At 51.9% G+C, this 26,610-nt stretch overlaps 1 protein-coding gene across 1 annotated transcript in view; it reads left to right on the top strand.

The window, feature by feature from the left end:
- ABCC1 (ATP binding cassette subfamily C member 1) overlaps positions 1 to 26,610 on the top strand; it is a 128,834-nt gene that overhangs the window by 43,682 nt on the left and 58,542 nt on the right. Inside the window, exons 4-8 of the mRNA XM_059415249.1 lie at positions 3,532 to 3,669; positions 5,151 to 5,276; positions 16,579 to 16,640; positions 17,981 to 18,112; positions 26,290 to 26,520. Of these exons, the coding sequence (XP_059271232.1) occupies positions 3,532 to 3,669; positions 5,151 to 5,276; positions 16,579 to 16,640; positions 17,981 to 18,112; positions 26,290 to 26,520 (689 nt within the window). The remainder of the gene's footprint in view (positions 1 to 3,531; positions 3,670 to 5,150; positions 5,277 to 16,578; positions 16,641 to 17,980; positions 18,113 to 26,289; positions 26,521 to 26,610) is intronic.

Below are 26,610 nucleotides of genomic sequence, written 5' to 3'. Positions count from 1 at the left end.
TGGGGTTGAAGGAGTGGCCACCTGTGAAGCAGGAATGTGGACTCGGACTTCAGGGTGTAGACAGCAGAGCTGACAGAGATGGCAAGGGAGAGGCACGCTGGAGCCAGATTGTGGAGGGCTGTGCATCTTTTCATTTTTATTTATTTTGAAGGTTTTATTTGGGAGAGAGGAGAACACAAGTAAGGGGAGCGGCAGGCAGGGGGAGAAGCAGGCTCTCTGCTGAGCAGGGAGCCCAATACGGGGGACTCGATCCTAGGACCCTGGGATCAAGACCTGAGCTGAAGGCAGATGCTTAACCAACTGAGCCCTCCCCAGGCACCCTGTGGATGGTGCATCTTTCTTGCACTCGTTAACAGTCCTGATCCCTTTACAGATTAACTCACGTAGGGATTTTTGCTCATTATTCCTGCGTTCATAGATAAGCACATTGAGGCACAGAGAAGTGAAGGAACTGACCCAAGGTCACACAACCAGTTTGTGGTAGAACCGGGTTCACACCCCAGTGCCTACTCCACTGTTGGTGGGGTTCTTTGCCAATACCTGGCACTCCCCGTGGGCTTTGTTCACCTCTGTGTCCCCATAGCCGGGCACCATGCCTAGCGTGCCATAAGCACTTCATAAATATGTCAAGGGTGTTAGGAAACGGAGAACTTGACTTTCCTGGCCTGAATGTTTGGGCAAGAAGGTGTAAAGGTAAACTAGTTTTAGCTGGAGAGGCTCATACTCCCCAATTTTTCCTGTTCCTGGTCTTCTGATTCTTTGTTGACAAGTATGTCTGTGATGCTGGGTTCACAGGTGTGGATGGGCTGAGGGTCACTGGGCTTTATGCTGTTTGAGGCTCTGAGCTGGCTAAGAGGTGACCTGGTCTGTGAGATCCTCAGAGTCTCTCTTCCCCTGTGGGCTCCATGATAGGGTAAAGGAACAGCCCTGCTGTTCATGCTACAGTGAGAGTCTGTCTGCATCCCTGGGGGCAGGAGTATGGGATGAGAGCAGTCCACAGATATATTTGTATTTTTACAAATATATTGTATTTTTACAAATATACATACTTTTACTGTATGCCAGGAATTGGAGTTATGACAGACACAGTCCCTGTCCTCGTGGAGCCTATGCCCGATTGTGCCAACAGATACTCAACAAATGATTCCCCCCAAAGGCACAAAGTGTTTGCTCTTGTGCAAAGTGTCATAGGGGTGAAGTTTGGCGAATGTGTTTGGTCTGGGGGCTAGGGAAGAAGGGGTGATGGAGCTGAGGCTGAGCGGTGAGCAAGATGTTAAAAAGTTGAAGAGGCCGGGGGCAGAGGACTGTCCAGTTGGTGAGAAAAGCATGTGCAAAAGTCCTGGGGTCAGAGAAATTGAAGGGGTTGGCCTGTGTGGCTGCGGGAGAGGGATTAAGGAGAAGTGGGGAGTAGAGATGGCAAGAGGGCAGAGGGCTGACCCCGCAGGACCTGGAGCTTCAGGGTGAGTGGGTTTTGTTTTGTTCTGCATTCCCAAACTTGGGTTCTAAAGCTTTTTTTGTGCCATGGCCCTTTTCTCCTTTGCCAGTCAGGTCTGAGGATTACGTTCCTCACATAAATACAAAGGCTCACAAGGAGACGAATCACACGCACACATCATATGTGAAGATTTTGTGATTACGTCTGTGTTTTTACTTGAGGCATAATTTAAATATAGTAAAATTCACTTTTTTAACAAAATGAAAGTTCATGAGTTGTGATAAACCCACATTGTCATGTAACTACCAGCTCCTCGGTTGGTTGAGATCTAGGACAGCCCCATCGCCCTAAAAAAGTTCCCTCGGGCTTGCCCCTGCTTTGTGGTCAGCCCCTCCCTCCACAGCCCCGTCCCCTGGCAACCACGGGTGTGTTTTCTGCCCCATCACTTTGCCTTCTCCAGAATGTCACGTGAACGCACCGTGCTGGCTGGGGGCTGTGTGCGGCTGACTTCTCAGACCGGCAGTTCAGCCGCCTTGCGAGTGTCCAAGTTTTAAGTTGCTCCGTGTGTTTGATGGTGTGGTTTTGTCCCACGTCGTTTTTTCCATCGTCCAGTTGCAGGGCCCTGGGTTTGGGAAACGAACTGTACTTAAACACAGTTAACAAAAGATTAAAAAACAAAGTAAAAATATACATACATTTCGTATGAAGACCTACGAGGGGGTAGGCTGCCCCTGTAATTTTCAAGTCGTGATGATTGCATGTGATCGTGGGAGAGAGCTTCAGCTATGTGTTTGCAGGCACGATTTCTAGTGACAGAGCCCCAGGTCCTGCTCATGCCGTGTGGCGTGTTGCCTCCACTCAGTGACCGGTCTTGCTGATTTGTGGGAACGTGAAGATGTGATTGTTTTTCCATCCAAGTTCATGGACCTCTGGGTTCCAGCTGCAGCCTGTCCTTGGACCCCACGTTAAAACCCCCGGTCCTAAAGGGAGATGTTTGGAGCAAGGGTGTGGCATGCCTGGTTCTGTGCTTTGAAAAGCTGAGTGTGGCCTCTGAGTGGAGAGTGGATTGGATTGTTGGGGCTGCGGGGTGGGGGGGTGCCCATAGGGTCACCCAGCACGAGGGGAGGGGGCTGGGGCCAGGGGAGCAGTGGGTGAACTGAGGACCAGCCCTGGTGGCAGAGCCAGTGTGAGTTGCTGATGCATTAAATGTGGCGAGAGAGGGAGATGGGGGCCCCCCAGGGAGGATGAATGAGGACAGACAGACGGATGTGCTTCCGGGGAGTAAAGGCAGGTGTCATGGGTGACCTCTAGCTCCTCAGAAGCCTGGCTCATGACCGGCTTGGGGGATGGGCCTCGGGAGGCCAGCTCTGCTTCTCGAGGGAATGACTGTGGCCTTTCTCCTAATTTTGAGAAAAAGCGGTCTTACCGCTTATGTTCTCTCCTGGATCGTTAAGTCATCTAAGACATGGAGTAATAGCCTCAGGTATCAGGAATGAAATAAAACCCCAGCCTCCCCTGCCCGCCGTCATTCTAACCAAGTCCCCTGCAGATGAGGTGTATAGGTGAAGGCAGATGATGAAACCTTCATCCCCTTAGGAAGGAGCGCAGTCCTCACTGTTCCCCAAGGGAGGAGAATTAGTCTGTCAGGACTGGGACTTCAGCATAGGTCTGTCCACCTGTAAAGCAAGGGTCGGCCCACTGCCTGTTTTTTAAATAAAGTTTTATGGGCACTCAGCAGTGCCCATTCATTCCGGAAAAAGTGTACCTCTCTCTTGTAAACTGAGCTGCTCCCCGCCTTCGCCGTCCTATCCTGGATCTACACACGGTGTCCCGAGATTCCCGCCGCTGTCACATGAGGGGCTGTGGTCCTCTCTCTCTTACAGGTGAGGCAGCAGAGGCTCCGAGGACATCAGTGGCATTTCCAGGGTCCCCAGCAAGGCGAGAGCATGGCTGGTACCGGAGCCGGGTCCTCGCCGGGCTGCTTTTGGGCACCACTGAGCTGAGGGCAGCCGTACTCCAGGACTGCCGTCTGCTGGGACGGTGGGGTCCTGAGCCCTGGTCTTCTGACAACTCCCTTGTATGCTTCTCTCCTGCAGCTGCTTGCTACCTTTTTAATTCAACTCGAGAGAAGGAAAGGAGTCCAGTCCTCAGGGATCATGCTCACTTTCTGGGCTGTAGCCCTACTGTGTGCCCTTGCCATCTTCAGATCCAAAATCATGGCTGCCTTAAAAGAGGTAAGTGGTTGGGGCGCCTGGGTGGCTCAGTGGGTTAAAGCCTCTGCCTTTGGCTCAGGTCATGATCCCAGGGTCCTGGGATCGAGCCCCACTTCAGGCTCTCTGCTCAGCGGGGAGCCTGCTTCCCTCTCTCTCTCTCTGCCTGCCTCTCTGCCTACTTGTGATCTCTCTCTGTCAAATAAATAAAATCTTAAAAAAAAAAAAAAAAAAAGAGGTAGGTGGTGGCCTTATTCCACATCTTCCCGCAGCAGGCCCCTTGGAAGAGATGTTTGCTCCTTCCAGCTTAGGTGGAAATCACATGTTGCCATGGGAACCAGAGGATGGGTGCTACCTGGGCCCAGCTTCTTTACCAGGGATTTCCCCAGCTCATCCTGCCTTTGTTCTAGAACTTTCTTTCCTTAGGGCCCTACTTAATCTGTGTAGCTTCAGGGGCCCGTGTGGGTTCTCCAGGGGTTGGGAGCCACAGACAAATGCTCACCACCCTCTGAGCCTCTGTCCTCAGTAAACCGCAAGGCAGGTTGCCTCTCGATGCCGTCAGTCTGGAACGGAGCTCAGTGCGGAGTGGTATTTGCAGAGCGTCTGTCCCCCTGCCCCCTCATGGGGCCCAATACCTGTCCCCGTGTTACCTCGGTGCCATCAGCTAACACTCTGGCTAAGAAGTGGTTCTAGTTGGCTGTCGTACGGCACTCCTGGGAAGCCAGAAGGGCATGCTTTATCAGCCGCTACCCTGCTGTCCTCTGCCACCTTCGAGCTCCTCGGTCACTGAACGTTGATTAAGCCCCTGCAGTGTTCGGGACAGACCATCTTTAGCACTGAGGGCAGCTGACATTTCTTGAGGTCATGTTTCCAAGGTGCCAGGCAGGGACTAAGTTTTTTTTTTTTTTTTTTTAATTTCTTTTTCATGAATAATCCTATTAACTGCTCAGAATTACTCCTACGGGGTTTCTGAGCCTCGGCGCTAACTGATATTTTGGGCTGGAGATGTCTTTGTTGTGAGGGGCTCTCCTGACCTTTGTAGGTTGTTTGCGGTGGGGTGGGGTGGCATCCCTGGCCTCCACCCACTGGGTGCCAGGAGCAGCCCCCAAATCAACGGTGAGCAAGAGCATCCCCGGCAACCACCAGGTGTTCCCTGGGAGGTGACTCCCCCCTCCTCCCCACCCCAATTGAGAACCGCCCATCCATTTTTAGAAATCAAAGTGCAGAAAATTTGAGAGAGTTGGTAGCATCTGGGGGCCAGTACAAGGAGACCCAGGCCCTGACTGTGGGCATGCTTCACTCCCACTCTGGAGCCTCCCTTTAGCACGTTGGCTGCCCTCACTGGGCATCGGGGACCGCACCGCGGTATAACCGCTTTTCTCCTGCTGGGGGACGTGGCTCAGGGCAGGCGACCTTGTTCCTGGGTCTGCAGCCCGCTGCCCCGGCCTCTGCAGGCTGCTTCCAGAAAGTGATCTTCTCTTCCCCCTCCCTCGGCTCACGTTTAGGATGCTGAAATCGACGTGTTTCGCGATGTCACTTTCTACATTTACTTTTCGCTCGTGCTGATGCAGCTCGTGCTGTCCTGCTTCTCGGACCGACCACCGCTGTTCTCGGAAACCATCCACGACCCCGTAAGTGTGGTCAGAGACGTGTGTGTATGTGTGTGTGCGTGTGAGAAAAATACTGCCCCGCGCCAGCTCATGTGGATTAGCTCTCTGTTCCGTGCCAGTGTTGTCTGTCTGGGATCTCATTTCATCTTCCCCAAAGGCCCAGAGAGAGGGTGTATCACCTTCCCACTCTACAGATGGAAAAACAGAGGCCTAGCTGTGGCTAGGGGCACTTAATGATTCATAATTAAATAATTCATAATTGTCTATTCATAATAACAATTCATAATAATTCCTGATCAGTTATCTGATTCATAATTGTAAACAGCTGTGTCTTGCAGGCTGGTAGGTTTTCTCATTTGATTTCCATAGTGACTTTAGAACATGTGAGCAAACATTTAAAAGCTGGAAAATTTCCCAGAAATTCTAACTGTGCAGTTTTTCTAGAAAAATGAGGAGTTCTGGCAGTATTAGGACCACTATCCCCCACAGCAGCAGTTGACCTCAGCTGGGAGACGTGTAGCCCTACCTTACCGCAGTCCCCACCACTCCCTTTTGCCTTATGTAGTCTTGCTTCCTTTTATGGTCTGTGCCTGGCCCTTGGGGATTTGAATTGGTCTGTCCTGTCTGTTTGAGGCACAGGGAAATCCGTTATGTACCTGCGGATACGAGCGGGATAATGGCGGTAGGGCCAGTCTTCCTGCTGGTAGAATAAAAGGGAACGTAGTCCTTGACTGCTCCTACCTCTGTTCTTGCTCTCTGTTTCCCTCTTTTCTTTCCTCTCCATCCAGTGCCCCGTGCCAGGCTGGGCGCAGGGCTGTGGCAGTGAGTAAAGCAGTTCTTGCCCACCTGAGGCCTGTGTTGTTATGGGGGTGAGTTAGGGGATGGTGGACAAGGAGTAACCCAGGAGCCAAGTATTGTCGGTCAGGTGGCAGTAAATCCTAAGAAGGAGAAGAAAGCATGGAAAGGAAATGGATATGTTGTTTGAAGGTCACGGGCAGTTTTGATGTGATAGGAGCCATCAAGGGAGGCCTCCCTCATGAAACCTCTCTGGAGCGAGGCCTCGCGCGAGCTGAGCACATACCCAGAGGAGGAGTGGTCCAGGCAGAGGGGTGGCAGGTGCACAGGCCCTGGGGCAGGAGCTGCTGTGAAATGTCAAGGGAGCAGCAGGAAAGACCAGTGTGGCTGGAGCAGCGAGAGGCCAGACACGGCTAAGACAAGGCATCCCACAGGTGGGGACAGTGGCCTGTAGTCACATGAGCCATTGGATTTTGTTCTGAGTGGGAGGGGAGACTTTGGAGCATTTATTTGATGCTTTGTTCATGGTTAGTCAACTGTTAACTGGGCAAATTGCAGCCAGAGCAGTTTTCAGCTGCTGTGGCTCGGCTGGGCTTGGCCTGCATCTCAGCAAGGGGCTGAGGATGCCTTCGTGGGTGATGGAGGCACCTGTGGGGAGTCTGTTCGGAGGAGGTTGACCCTTGCCACCGTGTTTGTTAGAAACCCATGTCCCGATGTGTGTTCCGAGAGGCCCCATTCTTGGACTTCCCTGATCGAGGAGGAACGGTGCTGGAGAAATGTGCAGAGAGAGTGTGTGTGTGTGTGTGTGTGTGTGTGTGCGCGCGCACGCATGTTGGTGTGTGTGTGCGACACGTGTGTTCGTCTGCATGAAAATATGTGGGTGCATGTGTTCATGTGTTCTTGTACGTGTGTATAAAGTTATTGAGGGCAGCACCCGTGGCTGGGACACCCACTGGATCCCAGCTCACGCCTGGCACAAAGGAGGGGCTCAGAGGGCTACAGGTGTCAGGTCTCCTGGGCCAAGTGTTTGTGTGTGTGGGTGTGGATGTTTGGCCATGGCGTGTCCCCATCAGGAAACTTTGATTAAATGTCAGGCCGTGCTGTGGAGCTGGCGAGTGCAGAGACCAAGTCATACCTGCCTGAGTGGCCACAGACCCCGCTCTGCTCGGAGGGCAAACTGAGCCCGGGAGACGCTGGCAGGGCGACCCGAACCCCACCTGGGCTCCCAGACTCCCTGTAACACCTGAGATTCTGCCTTCCGGAAGGGACTGTCTCACATGCTCTGGGCAGGGGGAAGGAGTTTCTGATTTCCGGTTCCCCCTGGGGATTTGGATAAAGCTCCTTTTGCTTCTTTTCCTGGGTGCTCGAAGAGCTGGCTTCCTCCTCCTGTTGTACTGTCTGCGTTCCCGGCAGCCAGGGTCACTCTGCCACACCAGGGCAGCTGGAGGCTGGGCTGCAGGGGGCTGGGACACCCCGACTCTTGTCCCCTGCCATTCTTTTTTTTTTATTATTAGGAATGGAAGCTTAGAGAAGATGATTGGGACTGTTAGGCCCTACCTTACACCCTGAGTCTGATGGGGGAAGCGACAGGTGTCACGGAAGAGGAGCCTCTGGTTGGAGTTGGGTAGATCGGGGGTTCCTCTAGCCCTTCAGCATTCATTAAGCATCTGTCTTACCCTCTGCATGGTTCTGGGGACACGGCAGGGTGCACAGTTGACGTGGTTCGTGCATCACTACGGCTATCCGCTACCCCGTAACAAAGCACCTTGAATTTGGTTCCATAAAACAATAGTAGTTTATCCTTAGGTTTCCTCCTCCTGGGAATTTCCTGGGCTCAACTGGGCGGCTCCCCTGCGGGGTCTCCCGCAGCCTCGCTCACGTGTCCGGTGGTTAGCACTGGCCCCCAGCCCGAGCCTCCAGTGGAGTCTGACAGTCCACGTCTTCGGGGCCTGGGTGACATCACGGTGCAGCGGTGCACGTCTAAGAACGTGTTCCTAGACAGAGAGCTAGGTGGAAGCTGTGTCACCACTTACGACCCAGTCCCAGCACCCCGTGGTGTCACTCCTGCCACACTCTCTTGATGGAGGCCATCCCGAAAGTCGGCTTGAGTTCGAGGAGTGGGGACATAACCCGCCCCTCTAGGTGGGGGCAAGGTCCTAAGAAGAGCTTGTGGGATGGCTGATGACGTCTGGCCGTAATTTGGAGAGTGCAGTTTACGGGGTAAGTTCAGGAAGCTTGTGGCCTCACAAGGGATAGTCATTGATGGGGTGAGCAAACAGCTGTGCAACTCCAGGCGTGAAGAAGCCTGGGAAGCCTGAGAATCAGGGTGTAGGACTTAAGATTTGTGACCTCAGGCAAGTCCCTCCTCCTTCCAGAACCTCAGTGCTGCCTTCTTGAAAATGGGTCAAGGCTCCATGCGGTGCTTGCGGCAGCCGCTTCCCCCCGGGACCTGAGGCCTGTGATGAGGAGAGGAGCACACAGTTAGGTGCTTTCTCTGCCTGTCTCCCCCTTCATCATCAGGGCTTGCATCAGAGATGCAGAGAATCTGGCCCCAGCTGCCCTCCTGAGGTCAGAGCCTCGGTCATAGGTTGCTTATTCTTGGAGGTGGCGGTCAGCTGTGCTCCTGGAGTGGCCTGGGTCAGGCGAGGTCTGTGGTGGGGGGAGCTGGCAGCACTGGGCTGCTCTGGGCTCTCTCCAGCTGAGTCAGGAAGCCAGGGTCCGCCCCAGCTGGCCCTCTGCCATTTGCATGACTCAGACATCTGTTCTGGTCTTGGTTTTTTGGTGGGGCTGCTCCGCTCTCTCCTCCAGGCCTGCGGCTGCCTAGACTCTTGGAGCGGCTGACCAAGCCTCACAGGGCTCTCCCGGGGTTCCTGTCCAGCTCCAGCCTATGATCCTTCAGCTTGCAGGCCTGGAGGCTCCTGCTTAGGGTGGGGTGGGAGGGTGGGAGGAGGTGTTTCCATTTGTGCTTGGAGGCGTCAAGGGCAAACGTGGTCGGTAGCATAAACCCCCACTTCTCAGAGTGGGGTCATCGGACCAGCTACATCAGCACCCCCAGGTGCTGTTAGAAACGCAGCATTTTGGCCAACTGAGCCCTGCTGCGTGAGAGTCTCACTTTAACGAGATCCACGGGTTGAAAAGCATTGGTTTAGCACATTTAGGAAAATCACTCAGCTCGCGCGGTGTAAGAGGTATTTTTAGCCCGGTCCGTAAATAAGGAATATAACCCCCCACCCCAACCAGTATTTTGCTGTGAATACGTCAAACTTGCAGAAAAGTTGAAAGAATGACACAGCGAGTTCCCATCTACTCACCAGTCTGATTTCACAGTTAACATTTTGTGAACCTTGCTTCATCACGTATCCGGCCGGCCAGCCGACCAGCCAGCCAACTCCCTGATTTTTTTTGTAGCTGACACTTAACTTGGAAATTCTTGGTATCCTTCCCCCAGACGCTGGGCCGTGCCAAGAGTTCCGTATCTGTTTAACATTTCTGTTTTATTTTCTTAAAGCAGAATTTGCATAGTGATATTGCTGAATCTGACGTGACTGTTTGATGTCTGCTGACAAAAGGGTATCCCAAGCTTGCCCTGTCAAGATCTAGAACATTACCAGGACCCCAGAAAGTTCCCTGCTGCCCCTCCTGGTCTGTCTCTGCCCTGCACACCCCAGAAGCAGCCACGGAGCTTGGACTGTTTATGAAAGCATCGTAAACGCAGTGTTAAAGGCTTTTCCCCCTTCTGCTATTGGTCGTTAGTAGTTCAGTGTGGTGTGGGACCCAGGGGTGGGGGTGGAGGTGGTGCTCGGTGCTCAGCCAGACTCTGAGAATGGAAATGAACAAACTTGACCATCGAGGAGAGGGCAGTGGACAGATAAACCAAGAGCTCTGGGCTGGCCAGTGGGCTCTGAGGCTAGGCACGTGCTAGGGGCGCAGGGGCCCGTGGAGAGATTCCTAGCTCAGCCTGGGGCTCCAAGGCCAGCACCCAGGGGAGGAGAGGCCTGCATCCAGGGAGTAAGAGACATTGGTCAGGCCAGCAAGGCTGCACAGGAAGGTCCTCCTGGCAGAGGACCAAGTGTGTGCAGAAACCCAGCTGTAGGCAGGAAACCGTGGGTGTTGGGGAGCTGCATGGTGTGCTTGGCTGGGCTGGAGGGGCCGGGGAGCCGAGTGTGCAAAATCAAGGGTAGACGCGAGTGTCACCCTGAGAACTTGTGATCTTGACCCAGTGGAGGATTCTCAGCATGGGGAGTGACACTCTCAGGTTGGAGGACCCCTCCCCCGGCTGAGAGGAGGAGGGTGTGTGGAACACGAAGAGGCTGGTGGCACTTCCAGCCGTTCCAGCTGTGCAGGCGGGTCAGGAGGGAGGCTGAGCCGGACGGTGACCGTCTGTGTTGTTACTATTTTCTTTTTTTTTTTAAGATTTTGTTTATTTATTTGACAGAGATCACAAGTAGGCAGACAGGCAGGCAGAGAGAGAGGGGGAAGCAGGCTCCCTGCTGAGCAGAGAGCCTGATGCGGGGCTCAGTCTCAGGACCCTGGGATCATGACCTGAGCTGAAGACGGAGGAATAACCCACCGAGCCACCCAGGCGCCCCAGTTTCTGTTGTTTTAACATAGTCCATTCGAAGCAGCTCTGTGAGGCAGGATGGTGAGCCTCCCCTCATTGTAAGAGAACACGGAGTGCCAGAGTGCTGGAAGGTCTTGCCTAAGATGAAAAGCCTTTCTCCTGGGTTAGTGCACTTGGGTGTGCATCACATGGGAGGCCTGATAAACCGTGGGCAACTGATGCCCACCCCCAGAGTCTGCGCCAGTGGATTTGGGTGGGACCCAGGTTTTGCTTTTCTAAGAACTCCTCAGGCACCATGGCTGCTGGTGATGGAGGGGCACATTGGAGCACCCGTGCCCTCAGCCATGCTGCTGTATCTCACACCCCTTACTGCTGGGTGTGAAGGCAGTGCAGAGTGCTAGTTAACCGGCAGAATCAGCGCCAGAAAAGCGGTGCGGGGCTCCAGAGACCATGTGACATAAAGGCCACGGTGCTGAAGGAGCCAGCCAGGGTCCCCAGACTGCCCGGGCTGAGCTAATGAATGACCAAAGAATGATCAAAGAACCAGTGCCTAGGACTGTTGTACCAAATGGGTTTAAGCCGCGTGGTTTCTGGCCAGATCGGCGAGTGCCAGATACAGATGCCAAAGAATGTGGCTTTCCATCCATGGTGCACACATCAGACTTTCTTCCTGCCCTTCCCTTCATCCAAGGCTTGTCTGAGTCTTTCTCCTTTCCGAGTGAATGGGGCGCCTGGTAATAAGACTCCGGGCTCCTTGCTGGAACGCGAGCTGCTCCGCCCCAGCCTCAGTGGCTGGGAAGCCCCGAGGTGGTAGCTTTGAGAATGTTCTGCTTGGTTTCGGTTGAACGGGATGCCCTCTGGGTTCTCATCCAGCACCCGTGCCCTTTGTTTTTCTTCTTTAGTTTTCAGTTCTTGACTCCTCCAGACTTCAAGTTGTCTGTGATCATATAAGGCCTTCAATATCAGGTAGGGACTTCCAGAAACCAGCTCCCAAACTTAAGAGAGTTCCTTCTCTGGCCCTGGCAACGCGGGCCTTCTGTCGGCATGACAGGACGGCTTCTTGTAATCTGAAAATCCCCATTTGGAAGCAAAGGAGGGAGGAGGCGAATTGGACAAAGCTCTTAGAGCATGCAAATTAGAAACTGTGAAATGTTCTTATAAATAATGCGATCTCATTGCATTTGCCGGGGGAATTTTCCTGCAGCAGCTGGGATTTTTCCTGGCCAGGGTGAGGATGAATCTTTTCCCTCCGGGCGGTTGTTTCTTACGGTCTCATGGGTACGGACTCCATTTGTATCCAGGAGGATGGAAAGGCAATGAACTTGCCTTCAATTCCGCAATTGGAAGGTTGTTTTGGTCCTGCCCCACGGCTAGAGTTGCCTGATGTTGAGAGAATGCCAGGATTTGTGGACCTCTCCTGTGTGCATATGCCTAACACCGGGCTGTTTGCAGTGGGGCTCGTTGCTGAATGAGAAAAAAACATCGCACCCTGCCTGTGTGGGTGGCTGACTTCGGGCCCGCCCTTGTGTCCTTTGGGCTGATGCAGCCCCTCGCAGGCACAGGACTTGGAAGTCTTGAGATGGACACGGGCTGCCTCTCAGCCCCGACCTGCCCCACTGCCGGGCATCTCTGTGCAAGGTCTGTAACTCACACAGCGACTCTCCATGTCGAAGCCGAGAGTGAGAGAAGCCCGGGTTTGGAGGCAAGCGGCCGTCGTTTGAACCCTGGTTTTATGCCTTAGTAGTCCCTGTTTCAGGGTGTTGGGAGCTCTGATACAAGCAGAGCTTCACCAGCTCTCTCTGTAGCGAGCCAGACGGGAAATACTTAGGCTTTGTTAACCACATAGCTCATGCTGTGGGTACTCCCCTCTGCGTCGGGGCTTGGAAGCAGACATGGACAGAATGAACCATGATCACCGTGTGGCGGTCGTACCTTACAGACACGCAGCCAGCCTGTGGGCCTCTCTCTGCCAGCCCTCGTGGAAAGCATCTGGTTCGGCGCTCAGTGTGCCGTGGGGCTGCGGGAAGCAGAAGATGTTATCGTCATTGTTTCAGAGTTAGTATTAATACCATTACTACCGCTTCTTCCAGCTGTCACCCTGTGCCAGGTGCTATTCTAAGGAATCGTAACATGTTCCATCTCGTTTAGTCTCCTCGCCAGGTAACTTGGCTGAGGGCCCGTAGCTGGTAAATGGCAGGACTGGGATTGGGAGCCTTCCTCTCTGAGCTCCTCTTTGCTGTTTGCTGCCTCTCCTGTAAGCAAGCCCCGGCCCCCATCTCTCTCTGACACCTTCATTTTTCTTCTTCGTTGTGGCTCTCCTGTTGATACTTAAATATGTATTCCCATCATCTTGCTAATTGTCCATCCCAGGTGGGAAGCGGTATCAGGTGGGGACCTCTGCATCTTGTCTGGTCCCCAGCCACCTCTTGGCATCTAAGCAGGCCCTCCCTAAATATTTGCTCAAGAAATAACTGAGTCATTGTTGGCTGTGCCCCACCCCCTTCCATTTCACCTTTCCCACTGGAACCCCACCTTTTCACCCTGGGGTGGAATCGGGCTACAGTGGAGGTGTATTTGAGATCGACATGATAACCCACCCACCACCAGCCTCCTGAGCAAATGCCGCCGCCTTCCCCATGAATAATGTTGCCGCGCTGGGTTGGAAAAGCTCCAGCTTACAGCACAGACCTGTGGACTCAATCACTTGTCCCTCCTTGCAGTCGCGTGAGTAGGCTGAGCAGCTGACGCACCGCTCCCTGTCACCCAGATTCCAAAACCGAGGCTTCAAGCTGGAGGCACTTGCCCCACCTCGTTCAGCGAGAAAATGGCCTCTCAGGGATTTGAACCCAGGCTCCAAAGTCTGAACTCACTGTCCTTTAGGTTGGTCTGGAGCACAGGTCTTTGAGGCAGATAGCACCTGATTGCCTTATTAAAAGTCTCCTGAGGCCAGGGCCCCAGCCCACAAGCAAGCCCACAGGCACTGATCTGAGCTGGTCTGGAGTGGGTGTTCAATGGGTTCCCTAGGCTGGACTCTGGTGCAGGTGGGGCTGGGAGCCTCCTGATACCCCTGTGGTCCCTGCGTGGAGCCCGGTGGTTCTGGGCCCAGGATGCATGTTTTTGTCCATAGGGAAGCTTCTCGTTTAGCTTTTTATGGAAGCTTGCACACGTGTACAGAAGTAGGCAGCAGCGGGTAACAGAGGACCGTAGACTACCTTTATTCTGCACCTTCCTGCATAAGTACTTCAGTACCTGTCTCTGAAAACCAGGGAGTTAAACATGTTTAGTAACTTTTTTTTTTTTAAAGATTTTATTATTTATTTACTTGAGAGAGAGACAGTGAGAGAGAGCATGAATGAGGAGAAGGTCAGAGAGAGAAGCAGACTCCCCATGGAGCTGGGAGTCCGATGCGGGACTCGATCCCGGGACTCCAGGATCATGACCTGAGCCGAAGGCAGTCGTCCAACCAACTGAGCCACCCAGGCGTCCCTGTTTAGTAACTTTTTATTTGGAAATAAACTCGGCTTAGCAAAGGTTGCATGAATAGAATTCGTGCGTGCCCTCCACCCACCTCTCCCAGTGAGACTGTCTGAAAGATAAGGATTTTAAACAGCCCAACGGTCCAACGGTGACCCCACTCTCTGGCCTAAAAGCATTCATAGTAATCATTGGGTATTGCCGAATATTCTAGTAATCCGCTGCGGTTGCAAAATGGCCCATTGTCTTAATGTTCTGTCATTCACTCTTTGCTTATTAGCTGGACTGTATTTTGGCGGTGGCGGAGGGACAGAGGAGAGGGAGAGAGAGAGAATGTCAACCAGGCTCCGTGTCCAGCAGAGAGCCCGATGCGGGACTCGATCTCCCAACCCTGAGGTCATGACCTGAGCCGAAATCAAGAGTTGGAGGTTTCACTGACTGAGCCTCCCTGCTGGACTGATTCTATGCAAAGACATTTCCCTTTTCTCTCTTTGGTCACCCTCTGGTGAAGTTCATTTAGAAAAGCTGGGGAACACGCTTGGCTCCTGCCCTTTCTCTGTTTTCTAAGACCGTGGCTTGGTTCACATGTGTCTTGGCATGAGCGACACCAAGGGGTTGCCCTTTTTTTTTTTTTTTTTGTCCCCCCAGTGTCATTGTGAGATTGTGTCTTTAATCAGACATGATGGTCGCAGTCATTTCTCCTTATTGGCCTGATGGCAGCTCCCTTCATCCCTTTTGGGGCAAGTTCAGAGCCGCTTCTGGTTGTGGCTGAGGACTTTTAACTCCACACGGCTTTAGCTTCCGTGGTAACAGGTGTGAGAAGACAGTGGAGGCTTATCTGGGACATTTCCTGCCTAGCTGCTTTGCCAGGGAGACTCTGGGAGCGAAAAGCAAACATAAAAGCTTGATGTCCTGGTCTCACCCAAGACCAGCTTGATGAGACTCTCGGGAGGTGGAGACCAGGTATGGTGTTATTTTTAAAGCACCTGCCGCCTGGATGGAAAACCACTCTGGCAGAATGTGTGTGTTTGTGTGTTTCCAAGGCTGTCTCTGAAAAAATGCTGGAACATGGAGCAGCCTCCTCTGTTAGAGATCTTATTGCTGCATGGTGACCCCCCCCCCTTGACTAAAGCATATATTTTACAATATAGATCTGAATGTTTTCACTGTGGAAAGTTGGCCCTTGTGTGTGGTCTCTGAGGCTCCATGCGGACATCCTTTTCTGTGTGTGTGTGTGTGTGTGTGTGTGTGTGTGTCACTGTTACCAGCTCATTTCTGTGCCTCTGGGAAAGAGGTTCTGTGAGCGTTTTCTTGGAATATGTTGATGACTTGCCTTTGCCCTTGGGATAAGGACCAAAATCCCTTACATGGCCTCCAGTATAGACTGCTCAGCCCCTTCTAGGTTCCCAGAGTGGGTTATGCCCCCTTCTGCCACAGGACCTTTGCACACACACAGTCTTGGGGCTGAGACTGCCTTGCTCTCTCCCCCTTTCCTCGTTTTCCTCTCCTCAGTTTTCAGACCCCAGCTCAGGGACGCTTTCTCTGACCTTCATCCCCTAGATCAGCCCCCATCCGCTTATCGGCTCTCTTGCTGTGATCTCACTAAGATACCAGTGACCTCACTGGTACACTGACCTAGCTTCAGGGAACGATCCTCATGCCAGTTGAAGTTGTGTGTTTGCTCACAGGACTATATGATTAATGTCTCTTTCTGAAGCCTGTTAGGGACTCGCCGTCTGTGCCCTCTGCTTCCAGAGGGGGGAGCCTGACAAGACCATTCCATCCCTCTGCTCTTCTGTTTCTTTAACTCCAAAGCGAGGATGATGCTTTTAGCTACTTCCTAGGGTGGTTGCAAAGATTGCAGGAGATCATGTGTGTAAAGCACTTACAGCAGAGTTAGCCCGTACAGAAGTTAGCAGGTGTCACTGTTACTCTAGTGCACTGCAGGCTTCCTGAAGGCGGGGGTTGTGTCTGCTCAGATTTATATACATGGTGCTGGGCATGTAGCAGGTGCTCAGAAAATACATGTTGAATGAACGAATGAAACAGGAATAATAGTAATTCCCACGCTTGTAAGGTTCTATGAGGATGTAAGATGATGCTGGCTCTTGGTAGAGCGTCTGGCACGTAGCTGGTGGTCAGACGGTTATTTGTTGAATGGATGAGTCAGTGAATGAATGGGGGTAACTGGCACACTCCCCAGGTTGCCATGGAATTGAATATAAGGCAGGGAGGAATATAAGGCTTTTGCACATAGTAGACACTCAGGAAATATTTCCTGGATAACACTGGCGAGTTACCATGTGTTTCTTTGACAGTCACGGGGGCTCGGGAGAGAAACCCTTTTGGGGTGCGAGTCCTCGGTGGGAGGGGGTCTGCTGGTCCTTCGAGAGTAAGAGTGCTCTGCTCCCTGCTTGTTGCCAAGCGTGCCTAGACGAGAGGTTTAATTGATCATTTCCTGTTTATTCCCACCCCGTGTGTTCTCTCCACTAGAATCCCTGCCCGGAATCCAGCGCCTCCTTCCTTTCCAGAGTCACCTTCTGGTGGATTACAGGGTAAGGCCAGGCGGGTGCTTCGGGCCTGCTGTCCCTTCATCAGCCCTTCGGTGCACGTGCTGAGCACGCCTGTCCTGGGCCCTGGGGCTCAGACGCGGACCCTCTGCCCGTGTGCACGGACCTGACGTGTGAACCATAAATGGCTTGCAGCACTTCTGTGCATGGCTTCACCCAGGGCACTTAGAAGCCGTGTGCTCTTGGTTTTCGGATTTGGGTTGTTTTTTTGTTTTTTTTTTTTTTAAACATCAGGTTAATTACAGTTGTTGGCCAAGAAATAAAATTGCCATTAGAAAAATAATGCCATGCCCTGTAAGAAATGTGGGTATAAGAAACAGGCATAGATCCACAACCAGAAACTCCCAAGGCACCTGCTCACTTTAGGCTCCCTTCCTGTCTTTTTTTCCCACACATTTCTTCCTGCACGATGTTGCATCTTACCCAGGATTCTATGAATCCCTTTTTCCTCCATAAGCACTGTTCCTTGTCTTAATAAACTTTGCACAGACATCTTTTTTTTTTTTAATTAAATACTATTCAGATTAACAGTTAAGGACACTGTTCCTTGTCCTTATAAACTTTGCACAGACATCTTTTTTTTTTTTTTTAATTAAATACTGTTCACATTATCAGTTAAAGAACATCTCGGGGACAGTTGGGGTCATTGGAGTGTGGACTGCGGGTCATGCCATCGTTAGATTTCTGATTTTCGTGAGTTGCTCTCTGGCTTCTGTGAGAGTGTGCCCTTTTTCTAAGGGGGATGCACGGTAACAGGGGTGCAAGCATGCTGCGTCCACAGCTTCCGCTGAAGGGGTTCAGAGAAAAAGTCTCTGTGTGTATATTTATAGGTAGAGAGAAGAGTACAGCAGATGTGGTAAGATGTTAGCAGCGGTGAGCTGGGGGAGGGGTAGGTATTCATGTGATTTTTCTGTAAGTTTGATAATGATTTCAGAACAAGTTACAAGTGACAGGTTTATGTTCTTTATGGAAGTGTCCAAACATGTAGAAAGCAAGTCTAACCAAACTCAACAAACTTATCGTTGGGATTTAACGATGATGACTGCTTTGCCACTGAGTCTTAAAAACTTTTTTTAAAGTGGAGCCCCTGTAAAATCTGTATCCTGAGTACTCTGTGTCTTTAAAAAATGAAGGCATGTTTTCTGGGCGACCTAATGGAATTAGGGGTGATGAGTTAATGTGCCCAGATGTCCCGTGCATATTGTGATTTTCCTAAGTGCGTGCTGATGTCCGTGGCGGTGGGCTGGTGTGGCGGGTGTGGGCGACAAGGGTCTACGTCCCCTTGCTGCGACTCTCATCTCCTTCCCCTGGTGTTTTGGCCCCAGGCTGATGGTTCACGGCTACCGCCAGCCGCTGGAGAGCACTGACCTCTGGTCCCTGAATAAGGAGGACACGTCAGAGCAAGTTGTGCCCATTTTGGTAAAGAACTGGAAGAAGGAGTGTGCCAAATCCAAAAGGTAAGTGCGAGCCTCTTGCCTCAGGGGAGAGCTGGGCGTTCTCTAGGACCACCGGGTCACCCCCTTTCCTGCCGCCACGGTGCAGAATGGTGGCGGCGTCCCCTCTGACTAGCTTCGGGGTCCTGGGCGAGCTGCTTCACTCTTCCCAGCCGTGGTCCGCTCATCTGCAAAATCCAGGAAGAGTCTTCCACGTAGCTAAGGCAGTCTGGGTAGACAAAAGTGAAAGATGGATGCTGGTTGCTTGGGCCCTCGGCAAGGGCATGCCTGGGGTGCGCAGCCCCACTCTGCCTGAGACAGCGGCACCTTACCTGTCTCACCGGGAGCGTCCGGCCTCCTGAGTGTTCTTGCTCTTTTCACTGTTTTGGCTTCGACACACCAAGCCCATCGCTTCAGCAGCTATTCTGCCCAGGAAGCCCTCACCAAGGGTGCTTTGGACTGTGCTGCATTTAAAAAATAAAATAGACTTTACTGGGGTTTTTTTTTTTTTTTTTCCGTCTTTAAGATTGTATTTATTTATTTGACAGAGAGAGAGACAGCAAGAGAGGGAGCACGAGCGGGGATGGGGAGTGGGAGAGGGAGAAGCAGACTCCCCGCTGAGCGGGGAGCCCAGTGCGGGGCTTGATCCCAAGACCCCGAGATCATGACGTGAGCCAAAGGCAGATGTGCAAAGACTGAGCTACCCAGGTGCCCCTAGACTTGAGTTTTCACAGTGGAAGGCACAGGGGGTTGTGTGTAAGCCCCCCCTTTCCCATACATAGTCTCCTTTGTTATCAGTGTCCCCCAGCAGAAAGGATATTTGTGAGAATTGATGAACCCACGCTGACGATCATAGTTTGCATTATGGGTCACATTTGCTGTCCTGAATTTTATTTTATTTATGTATCTTTTTTAAGATTTTTAATTTATTTATTAGAGAGCATGCGTGAGCAGGGGGAGGGACAGAAGGAGAAACAGACTCCTTGCTGAGCAGGGAGCCTAATGTGGGGCTCGATCCCAGGACTCTGGGATCATGACCTGAGCCAAAGGCAGACACTTCACCGACTGAGCCCCGCAGGCGGCCCGGTATCCCGAGTTTCAGACACGCCACCCACATGAGCTGCATGCCATCCCGTGACCTCTTAACAGGTTATTTTGGGAATCAGGCCAGGGCCTCCCCAGCACATACTTGATTTCATCAAACCTGAGACATCCTCAGTTATGTGAAACAGCATTGTATTACGTGCTGGTAAGAAAGGAAAGTGGCTGTTACAGGAGGGTAGGTCCTGGGCCTTGGCCTGTGTCCCGTGTCCAGAGGAGGCAGTTGAGAACTTACGGGTGACATGGGGGTGGTAGAGGGTGGTGGCAGGAGAAGAAACAAAAGTGGCTGTCCTTCCTCCTGTGGTTTTATGGGGTAGGCCTGTGACCTCTTAGCACTGGAGGTCTAGTTGCCAGAACACCCATGTTACAGATCTTTGGTCAGGCCTGGTTGGGGCTGGGAACTCAGTATATTCGTCCTGTTGGCTACTAGGACACCCTTGTGACGCTGAGCTGGTGCCCATTCGGGGTAGCCACAGACACAGGAGAGGTTGTCTTAGAGCCGGCAGGTCAAGCCATAAGCCTCTGTGGGCGGGCATTGCGAGATGGGCGGTGTTCTGGGCACGTATGGCTCCTCCTGAACCTGGTCTGAGTCTGGTGCCTGTGACCCCGTAGGAGGTTCTCAGGCAGAGGCGGGTCCCTGGGTCCACCCTTCTGGGTGAGCAGGTTATTGCAGATGGTGTGGGAGAGGTGGCCTCTGAGGCTCCGCGGAAGGAGGACCAGGCTTGAACGAGAAGCCCTGTCTGTCACCGTCCTGGCCCTTAACTGATTTGTTCAGTAGTTCTGAGGTCTCCTGCTGCCGTGCAGTCAGTTTAGGCCGTCTGTGTTCAGACTGTGGGACCAAAGAGGCTCCTTGTTTGGGGCCACCCTACCTTCCATATAGGAGCCAGACAGGACGGAAGTCGAACATACACGGACAGGGAAAGTTTTATGAGATTATAGCAAGGACGTGGGGCAAGTGAGGGGCTGAGGAAACTGATAGAGACGCCATGGGTGGGGATAGACTCGCACAAGGCGACATTTGAGCAGAAGTTCATAGTGAAGGAAGTAGTGACCCGCGTCCATGTGTGTGGGAAGGGCTTTATGGTTAGAGGGAAGAGCGCATGCAAAGGTCCTGAGGTAGAGGCGAGTCTGGCATGCTTATGGAGAAGTAGGGGGAGCAGTGTGGCCCGAGTGGAGTGTGTGAGGGGCAGAATGGAAGGCAGGAAGCGAGGAGAAGCATTTGCAGGGGTCTCATGGGCCGAGCTAGTGCGTTCAGGTTTGATCCTAAGTGCAGTGAGAAGTCAGAGGGGGGTTTTGTGCAGGCCAGTGGCACGTCCTGAGTTTTGTTTTTTAACCAGTGGGGCTGCCCTGGGGAAGGTGAGAGAGGGGACAGGGAGACCAGGGTGGGGCCTTAGGGGCTGTGTCCCTCAGGTCCCTTCGTGCCCCAGAGCCCCTGTTTGCTGCTCAGAGGGATTTCTGACAGTTCAGTGCGATAAACATCATGGGTAAACCCTGTCATCGTCCTGGGTAAACCCCAGGCAGGCAATACCATACGAGTGGTGTTGCTTCATCTGGACGCAGCCCTGGGCTGGGCGTTCCCGTCTTGCCTGGCAGGATGTGGTGAGCCCTGGCTCCTCAGGCTTCAACATGGGCCACCCCTAGAGGCACTGGCTCTCTCAATACCTCAGCCTTCAGGGATTCTCAGCTTGGGGGTCCACTGCCTTGTCATTCGCTCTGTCTCTAGAGGCACAAACCAGACGGACATGGTGGGCGAAGGGAGAGTCCTCTTCTCTGCTGGGATTTCTTGGTGTGGCCCCTTGTGGCCAGGCCTCCTCACTTAGCTGGGGAACAGGCTGCCGGTGGGAGGGAGAAGTTACAGAAGGGCTCTGGCAGACCATACGGGGTGATGGATATGTTCACCACCTTGATTTTGCGGACAGTATCATAGCCTGTGTATCCATGTAGGTCAAAACTCAACCATTCATACACTCCCAATATGTGCGACCGAACGTACATCAGTTACACCTCAATTAAGCTATAGATGTTTTTTAAAAAGCAGAAAACATGCTTAAAGACAGGGTGGCCCTTTTTGCTTAATTGTCTCTATTTTGTAAAGGAATGCAGATAGAAAATACCGAAAAAATGACACAAAGCCCCAGCACGTGTGTGCTGAGTGGTGGTTCTGAACCTTGCAGACTCACTGTTGCCTTGAATACAAAGATTTTCCAACATCAGTACAGTTACTTTAAGGTAATAGGTCAGTAAAAATAGCCCACCCACATAGCTAAAATTTAAAAAATCAACAAAATTCTCTCACTAGACTTCTGAGGAAATCTGAAACGTTTTTGTTGTAGGACAATGTGTATTTCAGTGAGTAGATGCTCCGGCGCATGCGCGCTAGGAGAACAGAATGGAGAGCTGCTGCTTGTCGCAAAGGGGAGGGTTCGCTGTGACAGCTGCAAATCCCTCCCGATCTCCGGACCCATCATCAGTCGCCCCCACAGAAGAGGTTTTGCAGAGTCATGGCCATCACTTGGCTAAATTCTGAATGAAATATAGTCTCCCCTTCTTTTCAATAATAGTTGCATTCCTGGGGGCACCTGGGTGGCTCAGTGGGTTAAGCCTCTGCCTTCGGCTCAGGTCATAGTCTCGGGGTCCTGGGATTGAGCCCCGCATAGGGCTCTCTGCTCAGCGGGGAGCCTGCTTGCCCCTCTCTCTCTGCCTGCCTCTCTGCCTACTTGTGATCTCTTTCTCTGTCAAATAAATAGATAAAATCTTAAAAAAAGAAAGTTGCATTTCTGAAAAAAATTCAAGGTGTATTTAAACTTAAAACTACAAAATACACACTATGGATATTATAGATTTATGTCTGAAAATGGAGTTCGAGTCCAGATCTGGGTGATTTCGCGCAGGCTTTTCAATCTACGTAGATTCCTGTTGGGTTGTTTTTGGGGGACTGAGGGTCTTTAGGTCACAGAAGGTCTAGTATCTGACTTAGTCGTTGATAATCAGAGAATGTGGCATTTGCAGAACAACCCCCTTTGAGAAAAGCTCTGTTTTGGGGGAACAGGAAAAAAAAAAAAAAAAAAAAAGAAAAAGGAAAAAAAAAAAACTTGAAAAAAGGGTAGGGTGGTGGGGGAAGTTTGAGTCATTTGCTTTCATAAGCAGCACATTTTAAAATCCTGCCAGGGCTACCAAGGGAGTGGGATGGGAGGGGGACCCTTGCCACTTCCACTGTGTTTCCTGAGACCGTCCTTCTGTATATCGTTAGCACTAAGAAGAGTGAAAATGTACCCCAGGGTTGTAAAGTGCATTCTCTACCTTCATAGGTCAAGTCTGCCCTTCTGTGTTATATTGGATATTTGTTACGGGTCAAAGACCGCGATGCTCAGAGGACACCCAGAAATGTAGAAATTTCAGTCATGCTGAGACTTATTTTAAGTTTAAGATTTGGCCTTTCCTAAAGCCTTTATGACAGATGACAGAGTCCTCAGTAGTGCCTTGCTGCTCTTTGGTTGGTTCGAGCCCCTGCCGTCTGCTCCCAGGCCTGTTCAGGTCACCCTGAGGTTCTCACCGCTTCCGAGAAAGGGCTGCCAAACCTCATTTCCTGTCCTTAGCTCCAGGCCTTGCTCATCCTGTTCCCTCCGCCTGGAGCATCCTTTCTCCCATCCTGATTCTCCCATCCTGCAGGTCAGTGCTGTGATGTCACCTCCCCTGGGAAGCCCCCATGATAGCACCAGTAAGAGTTTGTTTTTTGTGTTTTTTTTAATATTTTATTTATTTATTTATTTATTTGACAGAGATCACAAGTAGTCAGAGAAACAGGCAGAGAAAGGAGGAAGCAGGCTTCCTGCGGAGCAGAGAGCCCGATGCGGGGCTCGATCCCAGGACTCTGGGATCGTGACCTGAGCCGAAGGCAGAGGCTTTAACTGGCTGAGCCACCCGGGCACCCAGCACCAATAAGAGTCTTATGAAATCATGCTTGCTCATCCTTTCCTCTCATGGGGCTCTAGGTTTGACCCAGAACATGTGTTCAGTTCATTAGTGGACAAGTGACTGATGGGCATCTCTGCCCACATTGGAATCTGATCTACTCAGAAAGGCCCTTTTTCTTCCCAGCCTTCAGCTTACCCACCCCTTTCTGTTCCTTTGCTCTGTTTCTCCTGACTCAGACCTTTCCCCTCCAATTTTCCTTCCCCTCCCAGCCAGAGCTCGCAGATGCCCGGCTTGCTTCCTGTCCGGTCCTGGAGCACTTCCCTCCTTTGTGGGCTTCTTGTTAATGGGATAGTTTTCTTCCTTGATTTGGCCTTAGCCGATCCTTCCCACCGTTCCTGACCTTGACCTTGTCCACTCAGGCATGAGCTTTCCTCCCCTCTGCCTGCCCTGGACCTTCTCCCTGACCCTTTGGCACCTGTCTCTCAGCCACTGGAAACAGCCCTGGGTCACCAGCAGCCCACGCAGGCCCAGGGTTGGGTCTGGTTTAGGAAGTGGTACAGAGAGTGAACAGGGGAGGGCTGAGCCACTCCCTTCCTGTCTGCCTAGCCCTCTTTCTTCCTTGCCAAGGAGGCCTGCATGTGCTAAAAGGAATAATACTAAAAATCCTAGTAGGAAAAGGGCAGCTTTAGGGCAGGTCAGTAAAGGGAGTTGGGAAGGTCTTGCACAGTGACATTGACAGTGTGGTTGGTGGAATAATGCGCAAAGATGTCCATGACCTGATCCCCAGAACCTTAAATGGCAAAGGCGCTGATAGGATCACTGGGTCCTTGTAAAAGGAGACAGGAAGTCAGGGGGTAGGTGTTACAGCATCTGCAGCTGTAACTGGTTTTTAACTGGAGGAAGGGGCCACAAGCCTGGGAATGTAGGAGGCTTCCAGAAGTTGGAGAAGACTAGGAAACAGATTAGAAGGAATGTAGCCCTGTGGGCCCTCTTCAGATTTCTGACCCCCAGAAACTATGAGACGATAAATTTGTGCTGCTTTAAGCCACTCAGTGTGTGGTAATTTGTTACAGCACACATAGGAAGTTATACAACTTCACACTGAGTTTAGGTTTTATTCTGGGTGCGGTGGAGAAGCTATGAGTTGGTGTGGGAGGATGTGTTTTTAGGAAGGTCCCACTGGCTGCTGTGCAGGACCTTGGATGTCAGGGAACAAAAGTGGGAGGAAATGAAGGAATAGCAGGAAGGAGGCTCCCTTTGCATGGATCAGAGGCTGTGAACTTGGACAGAGTGGATGGATGCTTCCACGTATCCTGGGTGGGGACCGAGGGGACACATGCTTGATTGACCCAGAGCATGGAGGAAATTCCTGTGTTTCTGGTCCTTTCCTGGGGTGGGAAGTGAGCCAAGGCAGGTTGGAAAGCTGTGCTTGCTAAGAGAGAGTGTCAGGTAGTTTAAATAGTCAAGTGTGTGGCATCAGCGTGACAAAGGAGAGCCTTCTGAAACTGAATGCCATTCAGTACGCTTACACCATGGAAGGATCCCGTAAATTGCTGGTACTAGGTTAGGTAAGGAAGAAGCATATGTTTTGGTGGCGGAGCCCACATCGGGCCATTTGAAGATGTTGACTTGACTTTAATTTGGAGACCAGAGTTAGGAGGTATGTCTTTGTTGTGTAATAGTATGTTACCCCAAGCCTAGCAGCTGAGAGTGACCGCGAACATTTACTATTTCACACGGTTTCTCTGGATGGGGTCCAGCCTAGCCGGGTGGTTCTGGGTCAGCGGCTCCTGAAGTCGTACTCGCCCTGTTAGCTGGGGCCGCATCATCCAAAGGCTCGACTGGGACTGTAGGCCCTGCTTTCCAACTGCACACGGCTAGTAAGTCAGTGTGGGCTCTTGACAGCGTCTCATCACGGGGGCTCCTCCAGTGTCCTCCTCACACGGCAGCTGGCTTTGTCTGGAATGAATGATCCAAGAGAGGGCAAGACAGAAGCCACTGTGTTTTCTGTGACCTAATCTTAGAAGGGCACTCCACTGTTTTCTGCTATATCCTCGTCCGAGCGGGAGGAGGGCCCTGTGCGAGGGTTCCGGTTTCTCGCATTCTTGCAGACACTTGTTATTATCTGGCTTTTTGATGATACCCCCTGTGGGTGTGAAGTAATACCATTCTGTGGTTTTGGTTTCTGTTTCCCTGATGATGAATGATGTCAAGCAACATGTCATGGCCATTTGCATCTCTTCTTTGCCCTTTTTAAATTGGGTTTTTTCCCCTTATTCTGCGGTAAGAGTTCTTGACATGGTCTGGTTACAAGGAGATATTTCATTGGCAAATATTTTCTCTCATTCTTTGGGCTGTCTTTTCACTTTCTTGATTGTATCTTTTGATACACGACACTTTATTTATTTATTTATGTATTTAAAAGATTTTATTTATTTATCAGAGAGAGAAAGGGACAGAGCGAGCACAGGCATGGCGAGAGGCAGGCAGAGGCAGAGGGAGAAGCAGGCTCCCCGCTGAGCAAGGAGCCCGATGTGGGACTCGATCCCAGGACACTGGGATCATGACCTGAGCCGAAGGCAGCTGCTTAACCCACTGAGCCACCCAGGCGTCCTGACACTTTTTTTATTTTGACAAAGTCCAGGCGATCTTATTTTTTCTTCTGTTGCCTGTGGTTTGGGTGTCATATTTCAGAATCCACTGCCAGATGCAAGGTTGTGAAGATTTTCACCTTTCCTTGTTTATTTAGGAGAGAGAGCGGACATGCATGCATGCAGACTGGGGAGGGGAAGAGGGAAAGAGAATCTCAGGCAAACCCCCAGCTAAGCATGGAGCCTGCTGCTCCGTCACATCTGTAGATCGCTGTGGGCCTTGTACTTTTCAGCGCCCTTCGTGTGTATTAACCCATTAATTTCCACAGCAGCTCTGTGAGCCGGATCCTATATGTATCCCCATTGAACAGGTGATGAACCTGGGCTGGTTAGGGAACTTGCCTGAAAGTCACCCAGCTGGCCGGCCAGGGCCCCGAGTCTGTGCTCCGAAGCAGCGTGCTAAGCTGCCTCTCTGCAGTGACTGGTTCTCTCGGGCCGGTCTCCCTGAGGGGTGGATGTTCTGGGCCTCTCCCCGGGCCAGCCGGCGGAGTCTCCAGAAAACCCCACAACCGGTCCACACTCCTTGTGTTCCAGGCAGCAGGCGAAGATGGCGTACTCCTCCAAGGATCCCGCCAAGCCAAAAGGGGGCTCACAGGTGGATGTGAGTGAGGAGGCTGAGGTTTTGATCGTCAAGTCCCCCCAGAAGGAGCGGGAGCCGTCTCTGTTCAAGGTGTTATACAAGACCTTCGGGCCCTACTTCCTCATGAGCTTCTTATTCAAGGCCCTCCACGACCTGATGATGTTTGCCGGCCCAGAGATCTTAAAGTAAGACCCCCTTCCCTCTCAGCGGGGCACATTCCACTGGCAGTACTCCTAACCTCTGCCTTGGGGTCACGTGGGGTGCCCCACGGGCTT

Source organism: Mustela nigripes, chromosome 11, assembly GCF_022355385.1.
Source record: "Mustela nigripes isolate SB6536 chromosome 11, MUSNIG.SB6536, whole genome shotgun sequence".
Classification (NCBI taxonomy): domain Eukaryota; kingdom Metazoa; phylum Chordata; class Mammalia; order Carnivora; family Mustelidae; genus Mustela; species Mustela nigripes.
The sequence above is the reverse complement of the archived record's forward strand: the minus strand, read 5'-3'. Positions and strand labels throughout refer to the sequence as shown.